This window comes from Mus caroli, chromosome 10, assembly GCF_900094665.2.
Source record: "Mus caroli chromosome 10, CAROLI_EIJ_v1.1, whole genome shotgun sequence".
Lineage (NCBI taxonomy): Eukaryota > Metazoa > Chordata > Mammalia > Rodentia > Muridae > Mus > Mus caroli.
In genome coordinates, this window is record NC_034579.1 from 21,930,065 (window position 1) to 21,954,322 (window position 24,258).

Below are 24,258 nucleotides of genomic sequence, written 5' to 3' on the forward strand. Positions count from 1 at the left end.
TCCTTTACTCAAAGGATTAAACAGACTGAGAAAGAAATTAGGGAAAAAACACCCTTTACAGTAGTCACAAATAATATAAAATACCATGTTGTGACTCTAATCAAGCAAGTGAAAGATCTGCATGACATGAAGTCTCTGAAGAAAGAAATTAAAGATGATCTCAGAAGATGGAAAGATCTCCCATGCTCGTGGATTGGTAGGATTAATATAGTAAAAATGGCCATCTTACCAAAAGCAATCTACAGAATCAATGCAATCCCCACCTAAACTCCAACTCAATTCTTTATAGAGTTAGAAAGAGCAATTCTAAAATTCATTTGGAATAACAAAAAACCCAGGATAGCAAAAACTATTCTCAACAATAAAAAAACTTCTGGCAGAATTACCATCCTTGACCTCAAGCTGTACTATAGAGCAATAGTGATAAAAACTGCATAGTACTGGTACAGCAGCAGACAAGTAGCTCAATGGAATAGAATTGAAGGCCCAAAAATGAACCCACACACCTATGATCACTTGATCTTTGACAAAAGAGCTAAAATGATCTTGTGGGAAAAAGACAACATTTTCAACAAATGGTGCTGGTTCAACTGGAGGTCAGCATGTAGAAGAGCACGAATCAACCCATTCTTATCTCAAAGCTCAAGTCCAAGTGGATCAAGGACTTCCTCATAAAACCAGATACACTGAATCTGAAGAGAAAGTGGAGAAAAGCCTTGAACACATGGGCACAGGGAAAAAGTTCCTGAGCGGAACACCAATGGCTTATGCACTAAGATCAAGAATCAACAAATTGGACCTCTTAAAATTGCAAAGCTTCTGTAAGGCAAAGGACACTGTCATAGGACAGAATGACAACCAACAGACTGGTCTTTGCTTTTTCAAAACAGCTAGGCTGATCTTTCATTTTGAGGTAGCTCAGCTGGTCTTAAAGTCTCTGAGCAAACCTTACAGCTTATATGAGCTTGGGGGGGAGAGGAGCGAAATATGTCTGGTCAGTTTCAAGGACTTCCTGAAACCTTTGAGGTCCGTATTTCCTGAGCTTAATGAGCTCCAGTCTTTAGAGCTTGTAGTTCTTAGTACATAACCTCCCTTTCCACCCTCAAAGTTAGAGCCTTAATGTCTTTGCCCACATCACTACCTTCTTTGTGATTTTCCCTCTTACAAGGACCTTTGTTATTATCCTGAATGATCCAAGATGATCTCCCCATTGCAAGATCTCTATTTTCATCAATTCTACATGTCCATTTTGCCAAGTAAGTTAACATTGATCTGTTCTAGGAGTTGGGGCATGGTCATGCCTGGAAGCATGCTTATTCATCCGAGAGTGGATAATGTATTTGGAGTGTGACAGGAAGAGAATGAAGGGTGGAAATACTTTCAGATAACACTTCAGTGTAGTGACAACATTTACATATTAATTCTCCTTAGATATTTGCCAGGACACCACTCTGGACTACCTAGAAAGGTCATCTCACGTAAATTATAAAATTCTGGGAGCAGGGCTAGCATTTGGCACATACTGATGAGTTCACGTTGGCATGCCTGACAGACCACTCACTATTCACAGTAAGAGCATAGCAGGGACAGGGTTATACTCTCCCAGCCTGTCTAGCTCAGGTGGCCACTCTGCTCTGTCTCAGTGTCTGTCCTTTCTAATTTGATGAGCAAAGTGCTCATCAAACACAATATGATCCTCACCTGAGAGCACCAGAAACTTTTGAATTATAAAGAACCTGATATTTTATATTCAGACTCACCTTACATTATTGTTGAGAAATCCCAGGTCTGATGGAAATCAAGAAATAAACTGACATTGAGAGATTGTAATCATCAAGCCTATATATCCAGGGTAGCAAAGCTACTGATGGCATAGTCTGTGTTTCTCATCCACTTTAGGCTAAGGCTGTTCAGTCAACATTCTACACAACATGTTATGGCTGAATCATGTCCCTAATACCTTGCAGCGCAGATAATAACTGTATTTGCAGAGAGACAATTCAAAGAAAGAACTGAGGTTAAATGAGGCCTATGGGGTAGAGCTCTCAGCCAACCTAGCTGGTGTCCTATAAAAAGAACCAATAGGCATACATATATGGAGAGGAAAGAACACATAAGGACATAGTGATAAGGTCACCATACATAATCCTTGGCTGACAGAGGCCCCAGGAGAAACCTGTCCTGAAGAGTCAATGAAATTCAACATGAAAAATCATCTTGAGATAAGAAAATATGAAAATAACCCAATAACACAAGTGGACAGACCTTACTCTAACTTAAGCATGTTCTTGGCCTACTAATATCCGAAATGTGAAGAAAATAAATTTTTATTGTTTGAACTAGGCAGTTAGGCTACAGGCATTAGAAACTACCCAGGCTAGAAGCAGCTGAGCATGGTCCACATTCCTGGGGTTTCTCCTGGGGATAAATTACAGTTATAAATACTTTTCAGCATTCATAAAAGCTTCACACACACACAAGCTTCATATACAGAATATGGAGTAAGTAGTCTTCCAGGTTGGAATGATGCCAAATTAATAAGGTAGACAAGCTGTCTCACACTAATAGTGACATATGAGTCTGATTAATTTAAATGTGAAGACTATTTATCATTTAATAAAGTTAATTTATTTGGTAAATAGAACCTAGGGGGTTTTGGTTAGGCATGAACTACTGCTTTTAGCTCCCAGTTGTTTTATTTAGATCTGCCAAGAGCCACACTGCTCAATTCTCTACATATATCTGGACCATATTATGGGGAGAGACTTGCAAGTCATGTCATGTGCCCTACTAAGCCTGCTGAGAACCAGGGGACTGTTAACATTTCTGTGCTGTACGTGGCCTTTGATTGTTTTCCTGGGAATTCAATGAAAACCATCTCAAAATAACAAAGTATAAAAATAACCTACTAAAAAGAGTAGTTGGGTGTCTCTGTAACCCAACAGAGGCAATATTAAAGAGCCAGGGCATCATGGTATTAAATGCCATCAGTAGAGTATAGCAGAAAGTTTGCAAACCAGTATTTAAAACAGAAATTTACATTTTATTTTTAAAAAATGATAGCAAAGGTATGAAGAACACACATTTCTAGGAGTAACAGACATTTATTAAATGTTTTTATAGTAAAATATTGAGCTTAGTCTATTATAACACACAGGCTTGAGCTTCTACGAAGCAGGGTGCCTCTCCAGAAGGAAGATGCCTGTGTAAACACAGGTTGGGATTCTAGGATGCTACTCTTACAAATGTGTCCTTACTGTTCCTTCTAGTGACTGCAATAGGAATGTTCACAAATGTTTAGGCTTTGGGAAAAACCAGCAAAATTTCCTGAGTATTCCATTAGACTTTTGTAAATAAAGATTTTATTTTACGTGTATAAGTGCCTATGTGTATGTAAGTGCACCATATGCATGCCTGGTGCTCACAGAGGCCAGAAGAGAGTGTTAGATCCCCTGAAACCGGAGTTACAGATGACTGTGAGCCACCACGTGGGTGCAGGGAACAAAATCAGAATCCTCTCCAAGAACAGCCAATGCTCTCTCTTAACTGCTGAGACACTCTTCTAGGACCCCATTAACCAATTGCTAAAACCATGTTACCTTCATGGAAACGAGAAAGATGTCTAATGGAAACATTCACTTTAGTATTTAGAATCTTTGACAATTTAATATATTTGATAACCACAACCCTCAAAACTTGTCCCACCAGGAGAGAGTCTTTGGAGTTAGTGGAAGGGTTTCCAGCACAGGGTAAATCACAAGGCAGTTTATCAAGTGATAAATTCATTTTAACCTCCAAGCTCGTGGCATGTGGAGACTCGAAGAAATGCTGAGGTTAGCTGATTATGTCTTAGATTAACTAGTGATAATGATAATAATAATAATAATAATATTTTGGAACAAAATAAGGACATGGGGGTAAGTGAATTCTGGACAACAGCAAGTGACTAGATGTTAGATGCAAATAATAGTATCTTTGCTCCTTAGGTGGCGTTCTCTCTGCACATGTCAGGACAGAAAGTCTACAAACTACAGTAGCTCATTCACTTTTCACATCACTTTGCAGAGAAAATGTTTGATTCTGAGGCTCTAAAGTTACAACTAGTAGCTTTTTGCTATTTATCTCTAAACCATGGACTTCTCCACCATGTTTTCTTTTTTTTTCATTAAAATATCACCCTAGCAAAACTGATGTGTAATATATAATATATATATACTGCCCATAAAGAGTTCAGAATATGAGTCACAACAGATGTAACAGAAATGAGCTCTCCCATTAAGTAATGTAAGCAATCTTGAATAAAGCAATTCAGAAAGTCCCATCTTAAGACTGCACTCTCTCTCATTTATGTCTATTGAGTATTAGACCTGAGTTTAACACTTCTTTTCCACACTTTGGTACTCCACACTTTCTGTACTGGCTACTTCCCTCTATGAAGATGATCATCTATAATAGGATTTGAAAGTAAAGCCAAGTTCTTAATATGAATGCAGGTATTTTGCATCTATGTCAACAAAAGAAACCATGCTATCAGAGAGTGAGAAAACAAAAATCTCACATGATAACCTACAGTTCTGCAGGGAAAAGGAACCCGTACATACAGCCATCTTCATTACAGAGTTAACCAATCATTTCTAACACGCTGACATTTGATTTTAAAAGGCTTGCAACCAATGCTTTAAGGAGGCAAACACTGGCTAAAGTAGTATATACCTCCAAAGAAAATGGTCAGTGGTAAAAATAAACACTAAAACCTTGTCTCAGAAGTTCCTCGCTTCAAGTTGTTACTCAAAAACTCATCATGTTCAAAACTCAAGTTGTTATGAGATCTTGAGATCATGAGAAGTTTCTCTTTATTGGTAAAATCTTTTTTGATTGCTGTTTGGGGAACGAGCAACCGATCCATCGGGTCCTCTTTGTTCTCCAGTCTCATATACCCTTTGCTGTTGCTCCGATCCAACCGGGGCCAGCTTGGGTGCTTCCTTTGTTCTGCGTGCACGGTGAGTGTGGAAGGACCTCGGTCTAAGTCTAGGGATTTGGAGTGAGAAGAGAGCAAATGCAAGGATGTGTTGGAGCCAAACTGTCTTCTTGCAGCTCCCGGAGACAAGAGCTGTCCAGTCCCGGGGCCCAGAGCCACAGAGGACTTGTATTGACTAGATAGGGACTCCCCAACAGAATTGTTCCTTGGGAGTAATGTGACAGCAGGCTGGAAGGACTCACCAGAGCTCGGCAGTGGGACAACGAGGGAATCCATGGAAAGATTCCTGGACCTAGTTTTGAGGTTGTCTGCGACCTCAGTGATGCTGTCTATACTGGGCTCGTCAATGACACAGTTATTAAGCTTGATCACAGGTAGTGTGAAAGCACTGATGGATGACGACACAATAGATTTGGTGTCACACTTCTTGGAACTGCTGGCCTTGTCATCGGTGGCCTTGGCTGGAGGTGGATAAAGGCCAAAGACAGAGACTGCACTGTCAGATAGCAACGGGGGCATGAGGTGCCCCAGGCTCTTACTTTCAGGCATCATCAGCTCATCCTCCTCCACAGAGCTGTCTACCCGAAAGCTGTTCCGCATCCCTGAGAAGGAGGCCAAGGTGGTGGCAGCCAGCCTGGATGCACAGGGACTGCCGTTCTGCTTCACTTCGGTGTCTCCCAGCAAGCCCGCGTATAAGCCATTTGCCTGCTTCTGCTCCTTGAGTCTCAGAGTGTGGATGTCAATGACTGTGGAGTAGATATCCCTCATGTGGATGATTTTGGTTTCTTTGTCGCGGTTCTCATGAAGAATGGCATTGGCACAGATGAAAATGAAGATGCCGATGCCCATGGTGAACGGGCCAAGCATCTTCATCTTATCGGAATGTAGATGCTGCTCAAAGAAGCGCACCACCACACCGCCCTGGTTCCGAACCACTTGGGTCTCATTGGTGGACAGCGTGGTCTCTGCATCAATGAAGTGCTCCTTCTGGGGCCAATATCCAAGGACTGCCATGGCGATTCCTATGATGGACACCAGCACTCCCAGAATGAGGAAAAAGCCAGATGGAGAATAAAGTCGGATTTTCCCACGGACCACCACAACATCTGCTCGTGGGCGCCGTCTGACGGGTTTCTGATCCTGGGTAGCAGGCAGTGGGCTGACGTTGATGTGTTGCTGGGACCTGGCAGAGTCCTGCCGTTTCAAGGCCGCCAGGCCGGTGATGACCCCACCAGTGGCTATCATAGTTTCCTCTTGTGCTCTGAAAAGAAAAGAAACAGATGATCCACAGGTGAGCCCAGGGAGACTGCAATTGAGGCTGAGGACTGCTCATACAGGGGATTGTCTGCTATTGTTCCACTTGATAAAAGCAGAGGCGTAGCTTTTAAATCCTTACAGTTTGGGAAGAGGTTATGTTTGTTGACTAATGTGAATTTTTGGATCTCTCTCTCTCTCTCTCTCTCTCTCTCTCTCTCTCTCTCTNTCTCTCTCTCTCTCTCTCTCTCTCTCTCTCTCTCTCTCTCCCCCCCCCAGTGTTAATAAAATTTGAACTCAAGAAATATTTTTTTTTGATTTTGACACCTAGTATATTAAGCTGTCCTTTGGTCACAAGCCCCCATCCTACCCGTAGACTCACAATTTTCACCATTGTTTATGTTATTTTAAAGAAACAGGGACCTGAGTAAGAAGATAGGTGGTCGGTTGGTAGCTGCCTTACAAGAGTGAAGAGCTAAGTTCAATATTCCTTTAGATCTGGGTGTGGTGCAGTGCTTATGTGAGCTGGGCACTGGGGAGGCAGAGACAGGAGGATAGATGCCTTGGGTTCCCAGACTTCCTAGCCTAGTGGAAGCCCTCAGTTCCAGGCCAATGATAGACAAAAGCAAGGTAGATGGGATCCTGAGGAACAACACACACACACACACACACACACACACACACACACACGAGAAAACATTATACTAAACAGGTCAAAGGAAATCTCCAGACTTACCAAAAGAATACACTCCAGAATGCATGGTTTAGTGTCATGTTTAGTTTCTCTCTACACCGTCATCCCCGTTACGTGCCTGGTTCTCTGGATACCATTAGCCTCTTCACTTTCTAAGTCTTGCTGCTCCTACACTGACCTCCCCATTTTGAACTCTGGCTCTTCTTTCTTCAGCCCAAAGTAAATTGTCAGTCCCTAGAGTCCCTTCTTTGGATGCTTGCCTTGACTCGTCCTTGATTCCCACATCTTCCACGATGGCCTTTATGCTAGGCGTCCCCAGGCTGCGATTCAGATCACAGCCTGAATTTCAATTCCCGTCTGCCTCCCAGGGAAAACACACACATCTGCACACAGCTGGCAAAGCTGACCTCACATCTGCAGGTACCACTGGTCTCAGGGTACACACCTGGCTTTTTAGGGGAGCCAGTCCTCAGGCTTGGGCCTATGTAGTGATCATCACTCACTTCTTTCTCCCCCTTTCAACAATGTTCTAAATCATAGAACTGTCCTGACACATAGGGTCTCAGTTCCACCTTTCTATTACAACCCTATTCTTTTGAGATATGTACAGTGCTTATTAAGTACCACTGAGTGACCTTCCAACTGCTCTCCAGCATTTGGGGTCCTCTTTCTGTACCAACCAGTTTACATGGAGATGCCAGATTATCTCACAACACACCTCTGCAAGAGCATAAGAGTAGACAAAACGAACCTTGCTGCCTGCAGATTAATCTGGGATTTCAGATTTTATGGGTTTAATCTCTGTGTTCCCTTTAAGGTGCATAAAATTTCCCGTTTCTCATTTATAGTCTATGCCTTGTTGTTTCTGAGACCATTAGGAACATTTTAGCTAGGTGGGTGGTGGTGCACACCTTTGATCCCATTGCTCCGGAGACAGAGGCAGGCAAAACTCTGTGCTCAAGGCCAAACTGGTCCAGAGAATGTGTCCTCCTAACTCTCGTCAGCCTTAACATGCTAAGTTCTGGCTAATCACTGAAGTTTATGTTCCACCTGGTATATAAAGTTCTTTTCCAACTATCTGACTCAGCTCTCATGCTCACACAGGCGTCATTCCTCAGAATATTTGAACAAACCTTCTAGGACACTGGAGATGTGTGTGTGTGTGTATGTGCACATATATAGTCTGAATTCTTCATGCCTCATGGTCAAATTCAATTTTAATTAACATTCTCCTTATTCATTGTAGTACATTGCACACAGCCAGTGTTTAAGAAATAGTTACTAAGCTGGGCAGTGGTGGCGTATACCTTTAATCCCAGCACTTGGGAGGCAGAGGCAGACAGATTTCTGAGTTTGAGGCCAGCCTGGTCTACAGAGTAAGTTCTAGGACAGCCAGGGCTACACAGAGAAACCCTGTCTTGAAAAAAAAAGAATGAAAGAAAAAAAGAAAAAGAAAAAAGAAATAGTTGCTAAAGTGATGACTAAAAAGTGAGCCTTCCCCCAGGATTTGTGAACTGACTTATGACGACTACACCAACTTTCATAGTTAAACATATAAACAAAGAAAACATACATACAAAAAGCAACACTTTGTAAGCTGCAAACATCTCTGCCTCATTTTATAACCAACAGCACTCCAATGGCCAACCTTAGTTGGTAGAAAAACAAAGGATATTTTAAGATTCTCCAAGTCTTAGACAAGTTTCTGAAAGGCTGTCCAATTCCATCTTCCAGAAGAGAGAGACAGATCTTCTTTTGAATTCCTGCTTATGATTTCTGAGTTGTTCTTAAATAATGGGGCTGTGGCCTGTGTGCATTGTTTTAGTGAGCTGGTAAGGAGAGCCACCTTGCTGTGGAATTTAACTAGGGTTAAGGTCATTTAATATTGAGAGAATAATCAAGAGATTTATCAAAGTAAATGTACTAACCTTAGAGCCTCTCTCAAACCTTGGGCAAAATGCAGCATAGTTCCAAATGTTTGAAGGAAACAGTTTATGTTGCAGATGCCTAGCCTAGCTCTTTCCATATGTCAGACTAAGGAAAGAGACAGAAATCCTTTGGAATAGGTGGATTTAAGAAAGAAACAGAAACAAGGGTGGGCATGTGGTTTTTCCTTTGATTTTAAAGCAACCATAGTGAGCTACATTCCAAACGGACATCCTGGCCTTTACAACTTGTTAAAGTATTTCGGTTTTTTTTTAGTTCCTGGGGTTGGCTGGAGAATGGCACTGGAGGAGAGTGTTCTAAGAAAGAGGTATGACCACAGAGAAGGGGGAGGGGATGATCAAGCAAGGTAAGCATGGTAGGCTAGGAGGTAGAAGAAAGGAGCCAATGCAGAGAAAGCCAAAGGAAACCTCTCTAGAGCAATGGGGAGGTGGGGGTGGGGTTTGTTGGTTGTGGTAGGGATCTTATAAAAGCCAAAGTCAATCTGCCTTGGTCAGGGCTAGCTAGATAAGGCTACAAAGATGCCAAGAACCAGCAAAGCAAGGTTTGGTGACAGTTTCCCTCTTAACTTGATTCAAAACAATCCCACACTGCACAACTCCGTATCACCACTCAGAGATCCAAACTAAAGCCCAAGGGAAAAGCCACGGAGTAAATTCAGTCACTGCTTCATGGAGCTTGAAACCTAATGGAAGAAGAGCTAATGGCCCAAGCAGTAACCGGCTGCAGGTCATTCCAGAATACAAGTTTCAATTAGGAAGAGCCTTGCCCCAGGGTGCATATGAGAGACAGCATTTTTTTTCACATCTATCATGGTGAGAAATCAAGTTAACATCAATTCAGAAGACGTGGAGAGAATGCCAGCAGAATAGGAGTAAGGCCTTCCCTTTGGCCAGTAGTTCTCAACCTAGTGCGGGTGACCCTTTAAGATTTAGCTGTCCAGAGATTTAGTCCATTATCATCTTGGCAGGGAGCATAGCAGCAGGCAGGCAGACATGGTGCAGGAGAAGTAGCCCAGTTCAGATCTGCAAGCAGCAGGAAGAGAAAAGCCGATTGACCTGGCTTGGGCTTCTGAAATCCCAAAGCTGACCCCCAGTGACACTTTTCCTCCAACAAGGCCACACCCACTCCAACAAAGCCACCCCTCCTAATCTCAAATAGTGCCACTCACTAATGACAAAGTATTCGAGCCTACAGGAGCTATTCCTACTCAAAGCACAACAAGCACTGAACTAGTGTGGCCTTGCTTTTCACCACGTGCCTTTGCCAGGCTATGAGGCTTTAGCCCTTTACCTTGAACGTCTCAGCTCAAGCAACGTAAGCCACTCATCCTCTCTACACATTATCTAAATTCTACTGGAATAATACAAAAGAACTTAGACAGAGGGGCACAAATTTCAGTTTAGAGTAGTCGGTCCATCCTTATAACTTAGTGTCCTCCCTACAATTCTCCTTCCTGAAACTATTGCCTTAGGGGTTGGTGGTTCCTACATGAATTTGATAGTCAAATAAATATTCAGTCAAGTAGTTCACAGACAGAGAATTTAGATGAGAAAAAAATCTGATTGAGATTCATTGTGAAAACTAGAAATTAAAATATCTATGTTCTCCCAATTCATGGAGTTGCTGCCACTAACTCCATACTAGAAAAAGAGAGCAGAAATGATGAGGTCAGAAACAGTCTCCCAGGTCACCACAGCATCCCCAGTTTGATTTTCAATATGCTCACCATGTAGGCATTGGCTGTGCGGTTTCTCTGAAATACTCATAAACTATGCCTCAGTGCTAAAGGAGTTTGTGTTTTCAAGATCAGAGAATTCTATCTTTTTATAAGGGAGTCCTGTCTTGTCATTCCTCAATATGGCCTTCCTCCACACCTTGTCATTCCTTGCTCTCAGAGAAATCATGGGTTGGGAGAATAAAATTCACCAGTCAAAATGATGCTTTAAAAAGGCCAAAGGTTAGAAAATTTCACAAGAGGCTTAATGTGAAGGAGCCTGTGAATTATGGGATGGCACATTTTGTGCTAATGTGTATGGTGAATTCATTCTAGGAAAGATGGCTTATTTGTAGTATAGATAGATGACTGTGAAGCCTTCAATGGCCTTGGCAGGATGAAAGCATCTGTGTGGCTTGTAGAGTTGAGTCTTCTCCAAGCTGTGTGACAGTAACTGAAGAAACTCAAATGACCATTGCTCTGCAGCCTTTCTGGCCTTCAGGACTCTCATCAGTGTGTTCTGGATTTCCCAGGCCTACTGTCACTGAAAATGATCTTAATATTTTCCAAGCAGCACTCTTTTCAATGCTGCTGCACAATCATGATGCCCATGCTGCTGAGGACAGGAACTTCTCTGCGGTGAAGGGTGAAAAGCAGTCTGTGGCCATGAGTAGTTCAGTTCAGCAGCTGGGACATCTCTCCTGAAATCCTGCATGCTGGGTAAATTGGTGACTTTCATAGCAATGGCTTTCTTTTAACAGTTTAAGCCACCTTCCTGTCGGAGATGTAGCAAGTGTACAGTGTGACAGTTATTGTTGAGAGAATGTCCAGATTTGAAGAGCTGGAATGTGTGGTGGGAAAATATTTTTGCTTTGGGGAAGACAGGCTACTAATGCCTTCTGTTCCTGCAGAATATGTCTCCCACTGGGTCCCAGCAGGGTGTTTTCTGAGCTCATTATGATATGCTACTTGGCCTTCTGGAGATTTCTGTGTTCCAGGGCTTCATGGCTTTTAGTCCTTGGAGAGTATTTGTTCCATGCTAATTGTTACACAGCTCATAGTTGGTTCAGGCCTGCATTTGGTAGTTTGTCAGGCTAGCACATTTGTAGAAACATTGCTGACACAGAACCCATATAGATTTCCAAGCGCATTCTCTCTCTGACACATGGTCTGTGAGCTCAAGATGTGCCTGATCACAATGGGTTACGCTTTATGTGTAGTGACTTGAGCGTCAGTCTGGCAATTCACTAAAGACTGCTTTGTTGTTGGTCCACTGTTTCACGTGACTATAGAGCTTTACGCTATACTGAGTAATACCAGCAAAGGTCTGCAGAATAGGAAAACTTGTTGGTGCAGAACTAACATTTTGCAGATTTTCATATTTTATCGTCCTATGGCTTCCTCAAGTCTAGTGTCCCCCAGCTCCCTCATCCTCATCATTTCCTGTTTTCAATCTAGTATTCCAGTGGGAACACAGTACCTATAGTACTGTCCAACTGCAAATACCAGATGAACAGGTTGGGCTTTCCTGCCTTATCATTCCTTACATTATGTATTCAATATAATTCTGTAAATCTGAAGAAATAATTAAAATGGATAAGACTTCCAGAATCAAGAGACTTTAGAAGCTTAGCAATCCAAATATTCTTCTTAGTGAGACTCATGTTCCAATGTTTTTTCTGGCCTTTCAATGTGCCTTTCAATGTGTCTTGTATGAACTCATCTCTTCCTTGCAATATATGGACTCGTGTTTCTCGAGGTAGAAGACCCCAGGCTTCCTGCATCCTTACAGACCACTAACAACTGCACTTGAATAGTTAACCAAACTATACATTGATTTATTTAATGTGTCTACGTGCATTTGTGCATGCATGTGTGTCTCTGTGTGTGTCTGCATGCATGCATGTGTGTCTGTATGTCTGCTTGTGTGTGTGTGTGTGTGTGTGAGAGAGAGAGAGAGAGAGAGAGATGTATGCACAAGCATGCAGGCACATAATACCACAGAGTGCACATAGATGTCAGAAGGTGACTTACAAGAGTAAGTTCTCTCTTTCTACCATGATGGTACTAAGGATGCTCGTGGCTATCAAGTTACAGAGGAAGGACATGTGTCACTCAGTGTCTTCCTCTAGTATCCACATGCAAACCTACTAGTACACACATATGGAAAGAGGCCTTCCATTCTATTCACTAATGTTTTCAACTTAGTTTGAATGAACTGCTAGGCACCCATAGAACCTTTCTCTTTTGACTCTGGTAACGATATAAATTTTAAAAAAATTAAAAACTCAAAGTTTTAAATGTCTCTACTGGGAAGAAAGTCCTAAAACTGTTGTAGCTTGAATAGAAAATATTTCCATCTGTCACATTTGTGGATACCACATGGGGTTTTATGTAATGTTTTGTTTGGTCCTGAAGGCATAGATTAATTTTTACTTCCCTTGGGCAGATAGTCTTGCAATCTGACAGTTTTTAAGCCCTAAATAAGGATAAAAATCCAAATATATGAACAAAACAGTGTCAATTATGTTGGAAATAATAGGCATACTTCAAGTGAGAAGATGATACAACCTTACGGTAAGGGCCACAGGGAAGGAGAATTAGATTCTGTGTACATAGAAAGCTCTTGCTGATGTGCCAAGCCTCCGATAACGGCCACTGCCTCCTAAAAACCTTCCCTAATTTCTCCAGAGGCTGCGGAAGAACACTCAGCAATATGCCATCTTAAAACATTTCAGTTTAAAGATTTGCCTCCTTTCCCACAAGACTTCCTATCTCTTCACGGGGGACTTCATCTTACTTAACTTTGTGTTCCTGTTGCTACCCACATTTCATTCACACGTGAGTCACTGGGTCAGTTTCTGTTCTACTAGGAGGCCCTCAGCTGGCATGGGAAACCACAGGAAGACACATTGAAAGGCAAGAAAAATACATTGGACCATGAGTCTCACTAAGAATATTTGGATTGCTAAGCTTCTAAAGTCTCTTGATTCTGGAAGTCTAATCCATTGTGACTGAGTCCAGTGTGTGCGCATGCCTATAGGACCATATGTGGGGTATGGATTCATGGCCTGCTCAGGATGGTAGATCAACCAGAAAAGAACCAAAATAGGAAGAAGCAGATGTCCGGCAGTGTGAGAATTCTGAACACTGGTGTGGATCAGGATTGTGAAAGCATGCATATTCCAGAATGTGCTTGGCCTATAAAAGATGAGGTGGGGGTGGGGTGAAGGAAAACAATAAGGCTTTTAAAATGGTAGACAAGAGCAGAAGATAAGCACAAAGATTAGGCAGCTTCTTTGTGGTGCAGTGATGCACATGGAACAGAATGCAGAAATCTCAATAGAGGCAAAATGAGCTTCTGCCTGGAAACAGAAGAGTGAACAGGGCTCAGGGGAGAGCAAACCCAAGATAATACATCAGAACATTCAAGGGCTTGAATAAGAGGGGGCGTCCACCTGGCTCCCCGGTGAAAGAAGGAGCAAATGAAATTGTGTTTTAATGAGTATGTTCTGATGTCTGTGGTGAATGCCAGTCTCTCGTAAGATGGTAAAGCTGTGGAGGCGGCCCATCACTGTAGTGCATAACGAGATGGGAATACATTTTGTAAAGGTTACCCTGATAATACTAATGCCTTATGCTAATAAAATTGTGGCTAGTTTATGAACACTAGGGATAGAGAAGTGAATGATCCATAGCTAGCCATAACCTGGTCTATGCTACGTTGTAAATTTTGGTTATCATCAGAATAATTCATGCATGCAATGGTTCCAGGCAGTCCCTAACAACCGCAGTGGCAGGGTGTGCGTTTCTGTGGACTGCTTCAGGAATAGCTAGACCAGGAGGCTCTCAGTAGAATAGCACAAGGCTTTTCTCCGTGCAGCCTTCTGCTCCCCTGCGTTTCCAGGTTTGGGAAAGCTCTATTTACAACATTTTCGGGTATATGTAAACTGGGAAGAACAACAGAATTTTTGGACGATACAATCTAAGGCCAAAGAAATGACAGAATGTCTCTATTTGGATCTTTGATAATGTGTTGTTGTTTGTTTGTTTTGTTGTTGTTGTTGTTGTTTTGTCTTGTCACTTTGACAAAAATATCCAAGAAAAGAAAACTAGGATCAAAAAGTCTATCGTGATGATAGGAGAGGAGACAACTGTTCACAGCGAAGCCGCTACGCTCAAGCAGAGAGCATTAAGCGCTGTTCTCAACTTGTTTTCTCCTCTATTCAGTCCTTGGATCCAGCCCATGAAATGGCACTATACACCATTTGGAGTGCGTCCTTCTACCTGAGCTAACTCTGGCACAAACATGGCCAGAGGTTAGTATCCTAGGTGATTCTAGAACAGATCTTGACACTCTGACAATATTAATCATCATGGAGGAAATGAGTCCCAGTGTGGCTTTGACAAGAATGAATTAGAATAAAAAGGAAAAGGGAGAGTAGTCTGTTGAGGCTGTGTCTAGATGCTGAAGGGAATCCAGATAAGTGCAAGAGGCTGATGCAATTCCACAGCCACACCGCCAGTCTTATGCATCCTCTAGAGCGTCTCTCAGGCTGTAATATGAGAAGCACAGTGATTTGCTCCAGGGTCTTAGTTAGGAGAAAACAACATCCTTTAAATACTATGGAAATCTAAAGTCAGGGTAAGGCAAGAAATAGGGGAAAGTGTTCTCACGTGAAAGCAAATCTGGAAGACTGGTCCCAGTGCATGAAAGTATCAGTCTTACATGACCCTAGGCAAATTACCTAAACTCTCAGGAAGGTAATTTTTCAAAAAGTCGTTTAAAATTGGGGATAGCATGCACACATTTGATCCTAGCACTTGGGAGGCTGAGGCTGATAGATCTGTGAGTTCATGGCCAGCTGGGTCTACGGAGCAAGTGTCAGGAAAGCCAGGGTTACACAGAGAAGCTCTGTCTAAAAACCAAAACCAAACAAATTGAGTTTAAGTGTAGGATGGAGAAAATGCAGGTTTTCATCATAAGGAAGAAAAGATTTAAGCTGGCTTTGCATTTGCTGGGTACCAAGTGCCAGTTGGCACTGTAGTTTAAAGATGGAGATGCCTGTAGGGGTTGTGAGTTTCAGTTTCCTTAGTGGAACAGGCTAAGCACCCTCTTGCAGTCTGTCTCCTTCTGCCACCAACTACATCTATCTACTGGTTGATGCCGATTTTCCTAAAATAATGACTCTACTGGCTGACATGTCTTGGAGTGCCTCCTTTGCAGAGGTGATAGGAATGAAGCACTTAGGAAAGGCATTTGCCATGTCCCTGTACCCAGCCCTCCCTTCCCCTCTAGTTTTTAGATTGGCTGTCACTACAGCAGGAACCTGTGGGCCAAACACAGCCATTCGCAACCTGAGGATTGCAACTTCCTTGGCTAACTTTTATCTCCCAAACTATTTATACTATGATTCATAACAGTAGTAAAATTATAATTAATAAGTAGCAACAAAATGATTTTATTGATGAGATTTACCACAACATGAGGAACTGTATTGAAGGCCACAGTATTCAGAAGGTTGAAAGTCACTGTTCCATACAATAATGCTTATTGAGTTCCCCAAACTAATGAGGGATCCCTTCTCATTTCTCTTTTTTTACTCTTCTTGCTAAATTTCATGCTTTTTCTAAGTCTCTAGGTGAATAATTTGAACTTCTTGGTAATTCTTTGGGGATGGCAGTCTCCAGTAAGAAGGGATGTCTCAGATATATCCAGACCTCTCTAGAGCCCATCAGTATTATATGGTGACCATTTAAATAATCTGTACTTCGACCTCAGATGTGGGCTTCAGTTTAGTTGAATTTATTATACCTTTATCTGAATAATCCTAAAATGACCCTTTATGGGGCCAGTGAGATGACTCAATAGTTAAAAGCACTCACTGTTAATACAGAGGACCTGGGTTGGATGTCAACAAACCTACAAAGCAGTTTCCAACCATTCCTAACTCCAGCCCCAGTAGATCTGGCATCTTCCAGCCTCCATGGACACCAAGCATGCATACAGTACACATACGCACAGGCAAAGCACTCATACATGTACATAAAGTTAAATACAAAATTAATAGCCTTTTAAGCATTGGCTAGTCTTCAGCACATTTGAAATCCCAGGTCAATGAGTGAGCAGGCAGGGCTGAGTGGGGAGCCATGAAGGAAACTGACATCCCTAGCAAGCAAAGCCGAGAGATTCCACCACTGGAAAGAGCTCAGAGATCTTTGATAGAAAGTAATAATTCTGAGGTCTAAGCCCACTGTCTCCTTCTGGCATCTTTCCTCCATCATTATGCCTAGATCGCCGTGGGTGCTTGCCTCCAGGACTTCAGAGGATGGCAGATTCCATTGTGGAGGTGTGGTACATAGTTAGCGGTCAGCAAATATACTGAATTAAATGTCAAACATAAAAGTGAAATTTTCTGCAAGAATTAGGAATACTATTTGTTTTACTTAATTATGTTATTTCATTACCTAACGTCTATTTCACTTAAAAAAAAAAAAAGTCCAGGCTTTATTACATTGTGTGTGTGTGTGTGTGTACATGTTCATGTGTGTGTATTAAGTTTGCTTGTTGTTAGATATTTTATCATAACAGCATATAAATATTTTCTAAAGCAAAGGCACTGGCGCCTGAGCGGGCCGGTTAGTCGGCACTATTCATTCTGAGGCACAGCGAATCTCAGAGTGATGCTGTGAGTACGATCCCTGGGGACTTGTACCAGAGGCTACTAAGATAAAATTACACATTCCCTTGGCCTGTAGTTCTTTGGCATAGAGGGATGTCTGTGACTACGTTTTAGGTTCTTGTGAGAAATTCATGGGCCTATGTGTGAATAAGCGAGAAGTTTGATTAATCAATGAGTCCAAATCGAGCCTGTGAGTGAGTAGGACTTCAGCCAATCTGAAGATTAGTCAGCGAATGATTAGTTCTGGGTATGTACGGGCTGGAGATCACTGAGGATCAAGAATGTAAAAACTGAGAAGTATTCAATCAAGCAGTACACACGCATACCAACCCCCCACCATTATAACCTGACTCGTGTTGAATTTTGATGAAAAAAAAATCTGTTTAAAATGTATGCTGAAGTGACTTGAATTTGTATGGTTGCTTTCTGTTGGAGTAAATGCATTTTAATAAACTGTAGGGATTTTTTTTTTAACCATTTGTAATTAATCAGCAAAAGGGTTAGAATAGGGATGTGAGTTCTGGCCATCTTATCACCCCTGCCACGCTCACAAAGATGCCACACTTGCAGGGGTGACTCATCCCTGAGTCCCTGCAGGAAGAAGAGGCTCTGAAGCAGAGAGCAAGGCAGAGACAAGAGCAGGTTTGGTTTCTATGCACGAAATTAAATAAGAATTAGGCTTGGCTCCATCTTGTCTATGATGAATACAAACAAGGTGAATAGATGAACCCTCTCTGCAGCCTCAGATCAGACTCCCTGTCCTAAGGAAACCCCTGCATGCACGCACCGTGCCTGAGAAAACGCTTCCAGACAGGGGCTGTTCTCGTGATGAGACCTATTTCTATCTGCTAGTCAAAGTGCCAACAAACGTAGTAGAGCAGCATGACACTGGCTGAGCTGGGGAGGCCTCGTGCCCTTTGGAGGACAACAGAGAGCCCATGAGTGAGTCCAGTGACAGAGAGTAGAGGAAACCAACTGGCCCGTTCAAGGGTGGCTTATTCCTACCTGCTTCCACTGAACACTCTTAAGCTTAGACACGCTCCCATTATCATCTTCTTCACAGAAGAAACCAGTTTGTTTCCCCACCGGGAACTGAACCCGGGCCTCCTGCATGCTGAGCCTGTGCTCTACCACTGACCCACACTCAGTCCCTCTTTCTTTCTAAGGCAGGGTATAAGTTGCCTAGTCTGGCCTTGAACTGTCGCAGCAGACCTTAAACTTTTGGTCCTCCTGTCTCAGCCTTCCTAGTAGCTGGGATCTACAGTAAGGGTCGAGCACACCAGAAACCAGCCCCTAAGGCCTTCTGTGTTACTCTCCTCCCACAGATACCAGCATGGCTCAAATGGGTACAACTGTTTCTGTGTGCCTCTGCTTAAACCTTCATTGTTTCGTGATTTTAGCCCTTTTTATATTTTCTCTGGTCTTAGATCTCAGCCTCAACACTGAACGGTACTTGTTCAAGGAGGCACAAGGTTGATTAATTTTACAGATATTGTCCAGGCTTCTGTGTTGTGTTCCTTTTGATCCTTATGTAACAGAATTCTCAAATGGAAATAATAAAAGCCATGCATGTTTCTTATGAATATGTTGATGACAGTTATACACTGTAAAACATGTTCTCCCAGTTGGCAGTCCCACCTGCAACGTAAGCACTGTTAAGACAGTGTTCTTGCCTCCCAAATGAAGTCAGCATATACCTACATATACTAGAAGAGTTCTCAGGCACAGGATCTTATCCTTCGTATCTGTTCTAATAGCTCAAACAATTGGATTTGAGTCTTTTTGTTTTCTCATTAGCTTATATCACTCCTTTTAAGTTACGTAATAGTCCACCACTCAGGAACAGCGTGACTAACTTGACCACTCTTCTGTTGCTGGGCCCTTCCTTTGTCCCAGATGGTCATTACTACAAACCACTGTGGATGTCCTCAAGCATCCTTATATATACACATGTGCAAGTCTTTATTACATGTATTTATTTTGTGTTGATTGTGTGTTTGGGGTGGGGTGCACACATGCCTCATGTGTGAAGGACACATCAGAGGACAATTTGCACTAGTGAGTTCTCGCTTTGCATTCCATGCATCCCAGCAATGGAACTCAAGCTGCTTTCAGGTAGCTGCAGTTGACATGGATTACCTGTCCACAACTCTCTCCTCTTCCTATGCTGTGTTCTCTACCTGGCCCTTAGCAGGCTCTCCTTCTCTTTAAGACCTCCCTCCCTCCTTCTACTCTTTGTTTTTATGTCCATCAATTATGTCCTTCCTTCCTTCCTTCCTTCCTTCCTTCCTTCCTTCCTTCCTTCCTTCCTTCCTTCCTTCTTTCCTTCCTCCCATTCTTCCTTCCTTTCTTCTTGCTCTGTGGTGTGTTTGTGTGCATACATGTGCACCTGCATATGTGTTTGCTAGTGATCAAGACTGTGTCTTCCCCTATTGCTCTCCACCTTATTCTTTTGACAGGGTTTCTCACTGAACCTGGATCCTGCAATCCTCCTGTTTCCCTTCCTGCTGAATGTATTAAGTGGGAGGTTTGGAAATTGCAGCTATAGGTTTGAAAATGGTAAAAGGAGGTAAAAACATTGGAATTACTTGCATTTCTAGAACAGCTAAGAAAACGAACTAAAAACTTAAAACACTAAGCAAGTTTTTTAAAGTGGCTTAGCTCAAACTTAACACATAAAGCCAGTAGACTTCTGTGTATAACCCCTTAGCAATAGACAGAATGATGGCACTATACCACAAGACAGGACCAGAAAGGCAAGAGAAAAGGAAGGTCTATGTTTCAAAACTATGATATAAAATAAAGTTTATCTTTAGTTAAAATGTTACAGCGATATAATGTCTTCTATCCCTACATTTATGTATAGGTTTGGCTTGAGTCAATAAAAATTAGTAATCCAATCATTAAAGCTCATTTTCCATATAAATAATAAGAACAAGCAAACACTGTTGGCAAAGAAAAATAAGAATAGACTGGATTTTGTCAATATATATGATACTGGAAATTGTATCAATTGTGTCTGACAAAAGAAATTTAATAGAACAGAACTCTCAATCTTGATCCATGCATGTGGGGTGTGCCATGTAGGGAAAGCACATGAAATTGCCATGTGATTCAAAACCAACAGAAGTACAGTTGATTTCTTACAAACAAAAGTTATGCTCTATCTTGAGTCTTTTAAAAATTTAAATGTATTTTAGTTTTTATCTATATGAATGTTTGTAGAAGAAAACATTACATGTCCTTGGACTAGGGTAGCAGATGTTTGGGCCACTATGTGGGTCCTGGGAATTGTCCTCTTCAAGAGTAGCCAGTGATCTTAACCACTAAGCCATCTCCCCAGTCCGTCTATTTTGAATCTTAGACAAAAAGAAAAAAAGAAAAGAAAAGAAAAGAAAAGAAAAGAAAGAAAGAAAGAAAGAAAGAAAGAAAGAAAGAAAGAAAGAAAGAAAGAAAGAAAGAAAGAAAAGACATCAGGCCATAAAATCATTAAAGGCAACTCTAGATAAATGTGCATCTGTAATCTTAGACTGAAGTTCTTTCTGATTTTTGCATGCAGCCACCAATAAATAAAACAAGTTTAAAATCTTTTATAGACAACTAAAACTTCTTGCATGGTAAAGGCTATCATTTAAAAATGTATAGACATAGATAACCTCTACTAGGCATGTCACCAGTAGAGAGCCAGATTCCTCAATACACACCGAGTTACATAAATCCATTTAAAAGTCCATGAGGAGACCGGTTTTCTTTCCCCCAGGAAGAGCTACAGCAATCAGGAGCACCAGGAAAGCAAAGATCAGAAGACTATCTCTTCACTACACTGCTGAGTTCTTAGCAAGAGTTACCATGACAATGCCTTAGTTTCCTGGGGCTTCTGTAACAAGAGTGTTGTGGATGAGGTGACTTACACACAGCAGACATTTTTCCTCATAGTTCTGGAACCTAGGAAAGCTATGTGAAAGCTCAAGCAAATTGGGTAGCTAACAAGAACCTACCACTGCCCTGTTCATAAACTATCCCACTAGACCTTCACATGGCAGAATGTGTGAGTCCCCAGGGTCGCTCGTATATGATGCTGTGGTTTGAATATGTCCCTTCACAGTTCTGACATTGCGAATATGCTCCCCAAGTGCCAATGTTAATGACATGTAGAGGTGAGCATATGAGGAATCAATTGGGGTTAGATGCAGTCTTGAGGGTTGACCCCACGAAGAACAGTCTTAGTCACTGTTGTGTTGCTGTGAAGGGACACCATGACCATGGCAACTCTTATAAAGGACAGCATTTAACTAGGGCTTGCAGATCGTCTTAGGTGACCCCTGTTAAAGGGTCATTCAACACCTTCCCCTCACAATGAGGTCCCAACCCACAGGTTGAGAACTGGTCATCTAGAGGCCTCAAAAAAAGAGGAAGGAAAACCTGTCCCTTTCATGAAGTCCCATAGCTGCTCCATGATTTACTCAATGTCACAGAGACATGTAATGGACATCTGTTTCTAAAGCTGAGGATATTAAAAATGGCACCTGTCACCTAAAGCCCACTCGTATGTTCACACCTAACCAACATAGAGATTGTAATTTTTAAAAAAATAATCTTATTTATTTAGTGTGTCACACACACCATGGCACATGCATAGAGGAGAACTTGCAAGAGATCATTTTACTCTTTCCACCATGTGGGACCTGGAGATTGGACTCCTCTAGGCAGCCTTGGCAACAAGCACCTTTGCCTGTTTAACCATCTCAGCAGCCCAATACTTTATTATTAATTTTTTTATTATTTGCTATCATATAACAAGCACAACATAAGAATATATTGTATCACTTGTTAGAAGTGCTTACATAAAAGCTTTCTTTTTTTCTAATATGGTAATATATTCCCTTGGATTATTTCAACACAACAATTTGTCATCTAAGGTAAATTCAGATAAAAATATTATATAATCAATTTTTTTAAAAAGTAAGAAGTTAGAAGATGGAAAGAAATGTTCAGCAACTACATTGATTACATAGACAAAGGTGTGGTGAGCTTTCTTGTTTATTTGAAAATTTCAGATACACATACATGCACACATACGTAGCAAAGAACACAAACTAGAATGTGCCCAGCTGCTTATACCCTAACGCATCTTTATAGAGAAAACATCTAGATAAGTCAATTGAAAATGTGTTCCTTTTAAAAGCTAACTAAACATGATTTTAATCTTGATGGTCTATTTTTTAAAGTGCCAATAGATCACGTAGAATGTAACCTTTCCAGTTCATATATGTCTTTTCCCCCAGAGTCAAATTATTTTGTTATTAGACAAAAATCAATTTAAGAGCTACAGCCTAAATGTAAAATGAGTTTTCAGCTTGAACCAACCAGCTAAATGACATAGTTCCTTGTATAAATTAGATATTTTATGGCTTAAGCAACTCTCTTCAGCAATTTCCAAAACGGCAAACGGACTACTTAGAAACCAGGATTATAAAAACACGGTCATGGGCATGTTTCCAAATAGCTGGCGGAATGAATACAAATGTCTCTGCTACGAAGGAAACAATTCTTCACTATTTTTTCCAAGCATAGTCTTTAAAAGATGTGCCGGTGACCCCCTTGGCTTCCTCTGTCTGTTCTCCTGGAGTAAGGCAATCAAGCCCTACGCTCAGGAAATTCTTCTCAAGAACCGGCACAGCATTCACTCAGATGCAAAACAGTGGCCTTGCCACACCAGATGGAGAAACTCAGGTTATTCTAACCATCCAAAGCAACACTGAAAACCGAAACCACGCTGAGATTCCACATCACAGCTGCCAGAGATTAGAAAGACCAGCATTGGCAAGGATGTGAAGGAAAGAGAAGCTTTGTATCCTGGTGGCAAAAGTAGAAATTGGTATAGCCACCAAGGATAACATATAGAAAGCCTGGAATGAGGAGGAGGAGGAGGAGGAGGAGGAGGAGGAGGAGGAAACACACAATCCAGCAGCAACTTTTGAAAATACATCCAGAGGAAATGAAGTTGGTAGGTCACTCCCATGTTCCCTGCACCATCATCCACAATAGTCAAGGTATGGAATCAATTTAAATACCTACTAAAGTACCGGTAATGAAGAATGAAGAAAGTTCAATACCCCACACACCCACACAAACACACATGCACACACACACATACATTAAAATATAAAAGGAAAGCCCTTCATTCACAAACAAATGGGGACATTATGTTAGGTGAAATGACATAGAAAGAAGAAACTGCATAATCTCATTATATATATATATATATATATATATATATATATGAATTCTTTTAGCCTATATATATATATATAGGCTAAAAGAATTGAATTTATTGCAGAAAGTAGAATGGTGGTGGAGAATGGGAGCTGTGAGTCAGAAAGGATAGTTTTCAATATGTAGATGGCATGACCTACTCACATAATCAGAATATAGTACATGTGTACCTGATACATGCAGAAAGTCTAAAGTCATGCATATGGTATATACATGTTATATATTATATAGGATTCTGTAGTTCCTGGATACATGGTGAGCAGTAGTAGATTACTGAGAAGTGTGAGGCAACTATCATCACAACAAAAACACATGCACTGCCTTTATCTACAAGAAGATGGGGTACACTCTGAAATGGTAAGAATGGAGCATAATGAATTGGTAACATAGTCACATAACATCACTATCAGGCTTTGTTCACAGTGTATACATGCAGCTTTGTTAACACGAACATTGGCATAAATGTACAAGTGATCTGTTGCACCATGACTTGATGTGGCCCTACAGGAACAACAACAACATGAACTAACCAGTACCCCCAGAGCTGTGTCTCTATTTGTGTTTGTAGCAGAGGATGGCCTAGTCAGTCATCAATGGGAGGAGAGGCCCTTGGTATTGCAAAGATCATATGCCCCAGTACAGGGGAATGCCGGGGCCAGGAAGCAGGAGTGGGTGGGTTGGGGAGCAGGGTGGGGGGAGGGTATAGGGGACT

The 24,258-nt window shown here is 41.6% G+C and overlaps 1 protein-coding gene across 1 annotated transcript in view; it reads right to left on the minus strand.

The window, feature by feature from the left end:
* Window positions 1-3,022: 3,022 nt before the first annotated feature.
* The window catches only part of Tmem200a (transmembrane protein 200A), a 91,162-nt gene continuing 69,926 nt past the window's right edge, over window positions 3,023-24,258 (minus strand). Inside the window, exon 2 of the mRNA XM_029482296.1 lies at window positions 3,023-6,239. Coding sequence (XP_029338156.1) covers window positions 4,748-6,223 — 1,476 coding nt within the window. The 5' untranslated portion in view covers window positions 6,224-6,239 and the 3' untranslated portion in view covers window positions 3,023-4,747. The remainder of the gene's footprint in view (window positions 6,240-24,258) is intronic.